Source organism: Microtus pennsylvanicus, chromosome 8, assembly GCF_037038515.1.
Source record: "Microtus pennsylvanicus isolate mMicPen1 chromosome 8, mMicPen1.hap1, whole genome shotgun sequence".
Taxonomy (NCBI): domain Eukaryota; kingdom Metazoa; phylum Chordata; class Mammalia; order Rodentia; family Cricetidae; genus Microtus; species Microtus pennsylvanicus.
In genome coordinates this window covers 24,969,254-24,981,149 of record NC_134586.1, presented here as the reverse complement: position 1 = coordinate 24,981,149, position 11,896 = coordinate 24,969,254, and the positions used below count along the sequence as shown (strand labels likewise).

The following is an 11,896-nucleotide window of genomic DNA, read 5'->3' as shown; positions in this document are numbered from 1 at the left end:
AGGAGGATTGCTGAGTTCAAAGCCAGCAAAGGATACACAGTAAGACCTGGAACAAAAGTCTAGCATGTTATGTGTATGAGCACGTTAGAGCTCAAAGTAGCTAAGATTACCAGGGCTCCATGGTATTAACACAAATATACGTATTTATGGGGCTATTAAACATGATGGACGTGTCATATTCAAAAGGTCATAGGCCAGAATAGAAGTTTTATTAAAGGAATTACCCGAAGACCATTCCTTCCTCTTCCTCTACCCACATCCGCATTCATCAACTACCATGTCTTCATAATGTCGGAGAATGACGTTCTCATCATTATCTTGATAGAGCATGGAAATGGGGGACAGCTTGGTGGGGATACAGATCGCCTTGGGGACCTTGGGGTCAACCGCGTGCATCAGTGCCTGCATGAAAGCATAGTTGGAGCTATTCAAATATGTGGCCATCGAGAAGGGACAATCTCCATGGCAGTAATTTGCCATGAACCCCTTGGGGGCAATGACCCATTTGTGCCAACCCAAGTCCTGGAAGCTGACGAACAGCTGGTGACGATGGCAGAGATTCTTACAAGACCCCTTGGGGACAGGGATGGCTGCCCTCCTTTTTCTGGAAGAAGGGCGGCAATGGTCAGGGTTGAGGGTCACCACCAGCAGGGAGGCCTGAAGAGAACGCCTCAGCCGGCGACAGGTGTTCTCAGCCTGGAAATGTTCCCCGGAGTATCTGTCCTCTTTGGCCAGAATCTCTAAGTATAAGCCCAAACTCTTCAGTCGGTTGCCGTTCTGATCCTTAACCACATCCTTCAGGTTGAAGTGCAGAGGACCTTGAGGCCCTGGAAGGGACTGCAGAGCGAGCATTCTGCCTGGTTTAGGGTGGGGTCGCCCCCACACACCACGCTCCTCAACCGCTGACAGCACCACCACCACTTCTGGGCCCAGGCTATAGTAGGACCTGGGCCCCAAGTCTAGAGTCAGCCGGGCCATGGTCAACTTCCCCTTTTCTTTGATAGCAGACAAGTTAAAATAGAGGAACTTCTGTAGGCAAGAGCCATCTCGGGAGGGTTCCTGTGTGTTAAGGAAGAAACCTAGAAGCAAAAAAGGAACACATGGGAATCACAATAACCCTTTGTACTTCAGACCCGCCTCTGAGATAAATGTCAACATGCGCATAGATCTGAGTTCTATGCAAACCCTCCCTTGGCAAGATGGTTCCCCAATCTTCATTTGTATGAAATACAACATAGCAGTCAGAACGGAAGAACTACCAATTCCAACAGCATGGCCGAATCCCACAAACATGGGACTGAGTGAAAGAAGCCAGGCGTGGGGGAAGAGAGAGATTCCACAGTCACAGACCACCCAAGAATTTGACCTGGAAATGAAGGCTGCTCTTGGAAGTGTCTCCTCTGCCTCAACTCACTGAGACTAGACTGCCACTGCCTCCTAAACGCTGAGATTAAAGGCCTGCACCACCATATTTTCTTTCTTTCTTTCTTTTTCTTTATTTATTTCTTTCTTTCTTTCCTTTTCTTCTTCTTTTTTATTTTTATTTATTTTTTATTTTTTGACAAAGTCTTATGTTTTCCTGACCGGCCTGGAACTCAAGAAAGATCCAATCACCCCTGCCTGCTGAGTGCAATGACCGAAGGGAAATACCACCACATTTAGCCTCATTCTCACGGGTTTTTGTTTGTTTGTTTTGAGACAGGGTTTCTCTGTCTAACAGCTCTGACTGTCCTGGAACTCACCCTGTAGACCACGCTAACCTCAAACTCACAGAGATCCACCTGCCTCTGCCTCCCCGGGGCTGGAAATAAAGGTGTGCACCACCACCGCCTGGCTCTCACTTTTTTTTTTTTTAATGTGTACATGCACTGAATTTGAGCAAATGCCTGCAGAGGTCTAGAAGTGTCAGAGTCCCTGGAGCTGGAGTTAACGCAGGCAATAGTGAGCTGCCTGATGCGGTTGCTGAGTCTGGGCCACCTTTCCAGCCCCCTCGTCCTCACTGTGATTTTAACTTAAGACCAACTTATGGATAAGCGTGTTCTGCCTTCATGTATGCCTGCGCACCACATACATGTGGGCCCAAGAGGCCAGACCAGGGCGTTGGACCCCTGGGACGGAAGTCACAGACAATTGAGAGCCATTATTCAGATGCTGGAAATTGAGCCAGAATCTTCTGGAAGAGCAGAGAGAGCTCTTTACTGCTGAGCCACTTCATAAAGTATCAACAATGCTCACTCTGCCTCTCACACCTCTCAAGGCTACAGCGGGAATCCTCCACTCCCTTTGGCTTAGAATTTCCATAGATTGTTTTGTTTCCGCCTAATGACTGCTCTCCCTCTTCCAGCTCCCTCCCTTGTTCCCCACACCCTGGCCGGTGACTTTGAGGCCCTTCCATCATGACAAACCTCATCCATGGGAATCCTGTTGGTTCCCTCTTCAGACCAACCTTGGAGTTTTACTTCTTTTTAACTAATTTTGAGACAGGGCTTCTTTTTGTAGCTCTGGTTGTCCTAGAACTAGCTCTGTGGAGCAGGCCGGTCTCGAACTCACAGAGCTTTCCCCACCTCTGCTTCCCACAGTGCTGGGATTAAAGGTGCCCAGCTCTAAAAACCTACATTCTCAAGGCCATTCCCAGACCAGCTCAGCTCACAGCAGGTATACATTAAATGCTTCAGAGACAAACGCGTAGCCAAGTCTCTTCATCTGCCGTGTAACTAACTGTGCCCTTGGTCTTCAGTGGGGGTCACGCCTATAATCTCAGCACTTGGGAACCTGAAGCAGGAGGATTGCTGAATTCAGTTTGTGACCAGCCTGGATGGCATAGTTTGTTACAGATCAAAGTAGTGTCCCAAAAACAAAGAAAGAAAAGAAAAACCAGCAACTAGGAAGGAAGCTAGCTGCGCACGTGAATGCCAAGGTGGAGGCTCAGGAATGTGCTGGCTCAGCCAGCCACCTCCTATTTTGAATAAGAATCAAGTGGGGGAGTGAAGGGCAGACAGCCTTGGCCTGGAAGAATCTACTTCCAAAACAGGTGGCTAGTGTAATTCCGTAGGGGGTGAGTTTGAGAAACTGTGAGAGGGTAGCCACTCTGCTTTTATATAAAGAGTGTGATTGTGGCTCAAATTAATATCATGGGTCTGTGTTTAAAAAAAAAATCAAAAAAATAAAATTGAATGCTTTAATGCCAGCAGCACTGGGGAAGGCAGAGGCAGGCAGATCTCTAGAGTTTAAGGCCACGTTCTACAGAGTTCCAGAACAGCCGTGGCTACACAGAGAATCCCTCTTTATCCCCCCCCCCCCCCCAGACAGGGTTTCTCTGTAGAGCGTAGACTATCCTAGACCTCTCTCCGCAGACTGGCCTCAAACTCAGAGATCTGCCCGCTTCTGTTTCCTGAGTTGTGGATTTAAGGCTTTTGCCACCATCACTGGGCTGAAAAACCCTGTCCTGAAGAAACCAAAAATAAACAAATAAATAATTAAAGACCAAGTGACTTGCTGGCTTTTAATCCCAACACTCAGTACTTGGGAAGCAGAGGCAGGTGGAGTTTGCTAAGGTCTACATAGCAAGTTCCAGGACAGTCAGAGCTACACAAAAAAGACCTTGCCTCAAAATTAATTAAAAGCAAGACATGCCATTTGCATCCAAGGAAAGTAACAGAGAGGGCTAGAAAGATGGCTGAGTGGTTAAGAGGACCAGAACTCGGTTCACAGCAACCACGCTATTGGGCGGCTCCCAACCTCCTGAAACTTCAGCTCCAGGGGATCCGACCCCCGCCGGACTCTCTGAGAGGCTTGCACAAACACATTTTTAGAGAGAGGTGAGAGAGAGGGAGAACGGAGATGTTGGGGGAGGGGGGTCGGCCTGCCTTGCATTCAGACACCCCCCCCCCAAGAGTGTGTTAAACTCTGCTAAGGGCTCAGCAGCGGTTAGAGCAGCGTGGAGAAGCCCCGGGTGACAAGAACACGCGCCTTCCCCTGGGTTGATCTTAAAACTGAGACCGAATATTGAAGATCCTAGCTCAGACTCCTATCAGCCAAGGTGCCCAATCTGTCCCCTCTTTCTATCTCCACAGCACTCACTTGAGATTTTTTTCCCTGACAAACACTAGGGTCCCTTACCCTGGTCTGGGAGAAGCCGAAGCAGGTTCCCACGGACACCCAGCTCCTTCACGTAGCATAAATCCTGCGAGGCCCCACCAGCTTCTCGAGCCTGGAAGATCTTCCTTAAGAAGTGAGGCACAGGTTGGAACCTGCGAGGTGAAGACGTTTTCTCCAAGTCCAAAAACTGCAAAAAGTCATGTTCTTGAAACTTGGATGTCTGGCCTGGTGCCAGACACAACAGGAGGAAGCCGAGAGTCGAAAGCCTCGGGGAAGGCTGCATGGCCGACTGGGTGGTGCGGCGCAACCCCTGGGGAGCTTGGCTCGGTGGTCCAGCCTCCCCTGTGCTTGTCAGCTTGGGAGGTAATTAAGTGTGAATTGCTCTCTTCCCACCTCCTAGGAGGCAATTGGATGTGAAAAGACCATCCATGGCTAGTATTCCCCCTCCCTCTCTTGCTCTAGGGGGGGGGGGGTCGGGTTAAATCGTTTCAGTGGAATCTGTCCGCAATGGACAGGGTGGGTGGGAAAGGAGACACACTCGCTCAACACACAGACATTAATTTGTCTGTGATGCGCAAGGGAGAATGGCAGAGAATAACTTATTATATTGTTTTGTTTTTATTAAATATATGTATATATTTTTTGAAATGGGATCTCATGTATCCTAGGCTGACCTTCCGTCTTTTTCTCTTTTAACATTACATCTGTTTGTTTGTTTGTTTGTTTTTGGTTTTTTCGAGACAGGGTTTCTCTGTGGTTTTGGAGCCTGTCCTGGAACTAGCTCTTGTAGACCAGGCTGGTCTCGAACTTGTTTGTTTGTTTATTGCGCACTTAAGTGGGGTATGTGCGCCGCAGTACAGGTGTGGAGCTCAAAGGGTTACTCACGGGAGTTGGTCTCTCCTTCATGGGGGTCCCTGGAATCGAGCTCAGGTTATCAGGCTTGGTGGCAAGCACCTTGACCCACTGAGTCATCTTGCCGGCTCGATTTTGAGCTTCTGATCTAGCCTACATATTACTCCCAGTGCTGGGATTACAGGCTCCTGCCACCAGAACTAGTTGATAAAATGCATGGTATGGGATCCAGGACGAGCCAGGTAGTGGTGGTGCTCACCTTTAATCCCAGCACTGGGGAGGCAGAAGCAGACAGATCTCTGTGAGTTCGAGGCCAGCCTGAACTACAAAGAGGGTTCCGAGACAGTCAGAGCTGTTACACAAACCCTGTCTGTTGGGGGGTGGGGTGGAGGAATACAGGGTCAAGCAGACTGCCCATTAAACTGCATCCCTGGCCCTATAATCCCTTCCTTCCTTCCTTCCTTCCTTCCTTCCTTCCTTCCTTCCTTCCTTCCTTCCTTCTTTCCTTCCATCCTTCCTTCCTTCCTTCCTTTCTTCCTTCCTTCCTAAAAAAGAAATGAGTTCTTGTAGGGGGTAATTACAGACCTATAATCTCAATACTCAAGAAGTGGAGATAGAAAAGTCAAAATACAAGACCAGCTTCAGTTATATAGGAAGTTAGAGGCCATCCTAAGCTACATGAGACCTGTCTCAGAGAGATGGGTATGTGTGTGTGTCATTATCTTTTTCAGGGGAGTCATAAAATCCTGGGTTCAGGTAATCCTCCTGCCTCAACCTCACAGAAGAGCTGTGGCTAAGCTATAAATGTGTTGTCATGCTCAGTTCATTTTGATTCTCAGAGTTTGGGCTGGAGGGGTAGCTCGGGGCTTCGCAGCACTTGCTACCCTTCCAGAGGACCCAAGTTTGATTCCTAGAACCCATATCTGGTGGCTCACAACTGTCTGTGACTCCAGCTCCAGGGGTCCTGACACCTCTGGCCACAGCAGACACCTGCACTCATGTACATAATTTAAAACAATAAAAATAAATCTTAAAAGTGAAGTTTTCTAACTTTATAGCTCATGGGAGTGTTGCTCAGCAGTCAACACTCAAGACCCTGCTTTTCAATCCCAATGCTGCAAAAAAAAAAAAAAAAAGTTCCTCAGTAAGAAAAATGTTAGGCTGGGCAGTGGTGGTGCACACCTTTAATCCCAGCACTCGGGAGGCAGAGGCGGGTGGATCTCTGTGAGTTTGAGGCCAGCCTGGTTTACAAGAGCTAGTTCCAGGACAGGCTCCAAAGCTACAGAGAAACCCTGTCTCGAAAAACCAAAAAGAAAGAAAGAAAAATGTTAGTAATTCCCATTCATCTATAATGATATCTGGCGCCCTCTTCTGGCTGCAGGAAAAGATGCAGCTAGAACGAACACTGAATATATAATAAATAAACAAATCTTTGAAAAATGAAAACCCTTTAAAAACAAAGAAAAGAAAAATGTTAGCCAGGCAGTGGTGGCACATACCTTTAATCCTAGCACTCAGGAGGCAGAGGCAGGTAAGTCTCTGTGAGTTCGAGACCAGCCTGGTCTACAAGCGCTAGTTCCAGGACAGGCTCCAAAGCTACAGAGAAACTCTGTCTCGAAAAACCAAAAAAGAAAAATGTTTTTTGAGGCAGGGTGTGCACCACTAACACCTGACTAAATGTTTTTAGGGGGCTGGAGAGATGGCTCAGTGGTTAAGAGCACTGACTGTTCTTCTGGAGGTCCTGAGTTCAATTCCCAGCAATCACGTGGTGGCTCACAACCACCTATAATGAGATCTGGTGCCCTCTTCTGGCCTACAAGCAGGATACTGTGTAAATAAATAAATAAATCTTTTTTAAAAAATGTTTTTAACCAGGCATAGCGATACACACACCTGTAATCCCAGCGGCTCAGGAGGCTGGGATGGGATCAGAAGTTTGGAGTGTATTTCATCTCAATGAATGCTGTCTGAACTGAAAAGAAAACCAGTACATTTTTGCCATGGGAATGTTTTGAGGGGCTGAGTCCGGTCTGCTGGTGAGAACGCAGACGCTGTCGATCATTGGGGTGGCGGGAGGGGTGGCGGCGGCGTGGGGGGTTCAGCGAACTCACACACTGCATTTCAGAGAGGAGCTCTGTGTGGAGAAGCACAGAATTCTTGACAAGGTGAAGGGGAAGTGTGGACCCAGAAGTGGGAGGACCGAGTACGGTTGCCCCCACACCTGTCATCCAGATACTTGGGGGGCAAACAAGCAGGTGAACCCGAGTTCAAGGTTGGCCTCTGCTTCCTAGCAAGTTCCAGGTCGGGTTTTTTTTTTTTTTAGTTTGGTTTGGGCTTTGTTGTTGTTGTTGTTTTGTTTTGTTTGTATGCTTGAGACAGGCTCTCACTATGTAGCTTTGGCTGACCTGGAACTTTTTTGATTTGTTTTATGTATGTAAGTGTTTTTGCCTGCCTGTGTGTCTGTGTACGGTCAGAGGAAGGCATCGGATCCTCTAGAACTGGAGTTATATATGGTTGTGAGCTGCCATGTGGGTGCTGGGAACCAAATGGGGTTTTCCACAATAAGTGCTCTTAACCTGAGCTCTTGGGAGCTGTGAACCCTCCAGATCCTGAATTTCTGGTAAACAATTTGTAATGCTTGCAGCTGCTCTGAGCAAGAGACCCTCAGGAGTTCCTGATGGCAGGGGAGTGATTTCTGGTGGGTTTGGCTGAGGCGTGCCTATCCCTATATAAGCTGCCCCTGGACACAATAAAGGGGGCATTCTTGGGGCATTCTGGCATCAAGGATGACCTGTGTCCCTGTCTGTGAGTCTTTGTGTGTTTCAATCTCCAGCCCCTTGCCCGGCTCACGGACTGTATGGTAGTGCAGACAGGTGTGGTGTGCTACACTGAGCCATCTCCCGGCACCTTTCTGGAACTTTTGGTGGAGCCCAGGCTAGCTCCCGACTTATGGTGATGCTTTCTGATCTTCCAGGTCCTGGGATTACCAGAGCACTCTGTCACCCCAGGGAATTTCTGTCTTTGATTCCCTGCCACTCCCCTGCCAACAAATGACTAAAAAGACTTCTGATCCTGTTGAAAATCTAACTCATTGCCCAGCAAAATTCTTCAAAGACCTGAAAGAAGGGTACTCAACTTTATTTGGAAAAGCAAAAAAAAAAAAAAAAACAGGATAGCCAAAACAATCCTGGGCAATAAAAGAACTTCTGGAAGCGTCACAGTCCCCTACTACATAGCTACAGTACTGAAAACAGCATGGTACTGGCATAAGAACATAAAGGAGGACCAATGGAACCGAATAGAAGACCCAGGTATCAATCCACACATCTTCGAACACTTAATATTTGATAAAGAAGCAAAAAATAAGCCGGGCGATGGTGGCGCACGCCTTTAATCCCAGCACTCGGGAGGCAGAGGCAGGCGGATCTCTGTGAGTTCGAGACCAGCCTGGTCTACAGAGCTAGTTCCAGGACAGGCTCCAAAGCCACAGAGAAACCCTGTCTCGAAAAACCAAAAAAAAAAAAAAAAAAAAAAAAAAAAAAAAGAAGCAAAAAATATCAAATGGAAAAAAGAAGGCATATTTAACAAGTGGTGCTGGCATAACTGGATATCAACATGTAGAAAAATGAAAATAGGCCTGTATCTATCACCAAGCACAAAACTCAAGTCCAAATGGATCAAAGACCTCAAAATAAAGCCAGCCACACTGAACCTCATAGAAGAGAAAGTGGAAAGTACACTTGAACACATTGGCACAGGGAACGACTTCCTAAATATAACCCCAGCAACACAGACACTGAGAGAAACAATTAATAAATGGGACCTCCTGAAACTGAAAAGCTTCTGTAAAGGAAAGGACACAGTCAACAAGACAAAATGACAGCCTACAGAATGGGAAAAGATCTTCACTGACCCCAGATCAGACAGAGGTTTGATCTCCAAAATATACAAAGAACTCAAGAAATTGAACACCAAAAGATCACATAATCCAATTAAAAAAAATGGAGTACAGACCTAAACAGAGAACTCTCAACAGAGGAATCTAAAATGGCTGAAAGACGCTTAAGGAAATGTTCAACATCCTTAGTTATCAGAGAAATGCAAATCAAAACAACTCTGAGATTCCATCTTTACACCTGTAAGAATGACCAAGATCAAAAATACTGATAACAATTTATGCTGGAGAGGTTGTGGGGAAAAGGAACACTTCTGCATTGCTGGTGGGAATGCAAGCTGGTACAGACCCTTTGGATGTCAGCGTGGCGATTTCTCAGAAAATTAGGAAATAACCTTCCTCAAGACCCACTTGGTCAATACCACTATTGGGTATATATTCAAAGGATGCTCAATTGTGCCACAAGGACATGTGCTCAACTATGTTCACAGCAGCTTTGTTTGTCATAGCCAGAACCTGGAAACAACCTAAATGCCCCTCCATCGAAGAATGGATTTTTAAAAAAGTGGTACGTTTACACAATGGAATACTACACAACAGAAAAAAATAACAACATCTTGAATTTTGCAGGAAAATGGATGGAGCTAGAAAACATTATTTTGAGTGAGGTAACCTGGACACAGAAAGACAATTATCACATGCACTCACTCATAGGTGGTTTTTAAACATAAAGCAAAGAAAGCCAGCCTACAACCACAATCCCTGAGAACTTTGACAATAATGCGGACACTAAGACTTACATAGATCTAATCTACATGGGAAGTAGAAAGTATAAAAAGACAAGATCTCCTGAGTAAATTGGGAGCATGGGGACTTTGGGGGAGGATTGAAGGGGATAGGGGAGAGGTAGGGGGAACAGAGAAAAATGTAGAGCTCAATAAATATCATGGCCAGGCCAGTGGTGATGCACGCCTTTAATCCCAGCACTCGGGAGGCAGAGGCAGGCAGATATCTGTGAGTTTGAGACCAGCCTGGTCTACAAGAGCTAGTTCCAGGACAGGCTCCAAAGCTACAGAGAAACCCTGTCTTGAAAAACCAAAATAAATTGATGGAGGAGGGTCATCTGTCCATGTGTTACTCTCACTGGTTAATAAAGAAACTGCCTTGGCTTTTTGATAGGTGGAGTAGACAGAACAGAATGCTGGGAGAAAGGAAGCATAGTTGGTCGGACGCCATGATTCTCTAACCCGAGAGGGACGTAGGCTAGAATCTTTCCTGGTAAGCCACCACCTCGTGGTGCTACACAGATTATTAGAAATGGGTTAATCAAGATGTGAGAATTAGCCAATAAGAGGATGAAACTAATGGGCCAGGCAGTGTTTAAATGAATACAGTCTCTGTGTAATTATTTCCGGGGCTAAGCTAGCAGTGCTGGAGCCAGGCAGGACGAAAAGCAGGCCTGCTCGCCTCATTACTACAATAAGGAAATAAATATCATTGAAAAAAATTAAAAAATAAAAACAAAAAAACCCCACTATTTCACAAAGAGAGAATATGTAAGCTAATTTAATTACATTTGTGTATGATGTGTATATGTGCATGTATTTAAGTGTGTGCAAGAACACGCATGAGTGTATGTGTGTGTTTTCGTGTCCATCCTCCACTATGGGTGGCCCTGTGGTTGATCTCATGTGTTAGGTGTGGTGGCAAATGCTTTTACCCACTAACCTCTCTCTCCAGCCCTATGAACTAACTTGAAAAATAAGTATGTCAGGGACTGGAGAGAGAGAGCCATGGTGAGGAGCACTGACTGCTCTCCCAGAGGACCCAGGTTCAATTCCCACATGACAGCTCACAATTGTCTGTAACTCCAGTTCCAGGGGATCCAACACGCTCACACAGACATACATTCAGACAAAACACCAATGTGCATAATATAAGCTGATCAATTAATTAAAAATTATAATAATAAGCATGCTATCTTTAATCCCAGCGCTGGAGCCAGAGGCAGGAGGCTCACTGTGGGCTCAGGGGCTGCCTGATTTACACAGGAGTTTCAGACCATTCTGGTCTACATTGTGACACCTTGTCAACAACAAAGTTTTTTTTTTTCTCTCTCTCTCTCTCTCTGTTTTGTTTTTCCAGACAGGGTTTCTCTGTGTTGCCTGTCCTGGAACTAGCTCTGTAGACCAGACTGGCCTCGAACTCAGACGCCTCTCCAGTGCTGAGATTAAAGTGCCAATACTTCTCAAACGGCAGTACTTTTGATTTATTTTTTCCCCTTCGTGCTGGGAATCAAACCCCAGGTGTTGGCATTTGCTAAGGTGAGGCGCTCGCTCTAAGGCCGAGTTCCCCTCTCAGCTGCTACACTTACTTACCTCCCCTCAGTTTCCTGTTCTGGTCAATAATTTACCTAGTGGATCCCCATTGATGTGGATTGTGTACTGTGCTCTTCTCAGGCTTGCTTTTTCCGGTTTTGGTTTTGGTTTTTTTGGAACCACCTCTGGCTCCAGAGCCTAGACAGGCCTGGAAAGCCTTGTGCAGACCAAAGGGATCTCTAATTTAGCAATCCACCTGCCTTGGCTTCCTGCGTTGCTGAGATCACTGATGGTGTGCATCACAGAGGCCAGTGGTCTTTGGTGTAGTCATCTCTTGGGGCTTTGGAAACCTCCAGAAACATTGTTACTGTTCAGGAGCCAATCCTGCTCAAGTAACTGTATCCTTCCTTCTCCTCCCTCTATCCCTCCCTCTCCGTCCCTCCCCCCTCTCTCTTCTCTATTTTATTGAGTTCTTTTTTGGTATTTTTGGACTCTGTGTAGCCCTGGCTGGCCTCAGACTCAAGAGATCGGCCCGTTTCTGCCTCCTAATGCTGGGATTAAAGGCATTGCCACCATGCCTGGCATTTATTTTATTATTATTTTACGTGTATGGGTGTTTTGTCTGCAAGGTATATCTGTGTACTACATGTGTGCAGTGCTCATACATGCTGAAAGAGGGAACTTTACCCCCTTGGAGCTGAAGTTACAGAAAGTTGTGAGCTACCATGTGGGT

At 46.4% G+C, this 11,896-nt stretch overlaps 1 protein-coding gene across 1 annotated transcript; it reads right to left on the bottom strand.

Moving 5' to 3' along the window:
- Positions 1-249: 249 nt before the first annotated feature.
- Positions 250-4,381, bottom strand: Gdf3 (growth differentiation factor 3). Its single transcript, XM_075981970.1, has 2 exons — positions 4,120-4,381; positions 250-1,079 (listed from the first exon to the last, which is right to left on the bottom strand). The coding sequence occupies exons 1-2, from the start codon at positions 4,379-4,381 to the stop codon at positions 250-252; spliced, it is 1,092 nt and encodes a 363-aa protein (XP_075838085.1).
- Between the last annotated feature and the right edge of the window lie 7,515 nt (positions 4,382-11,896).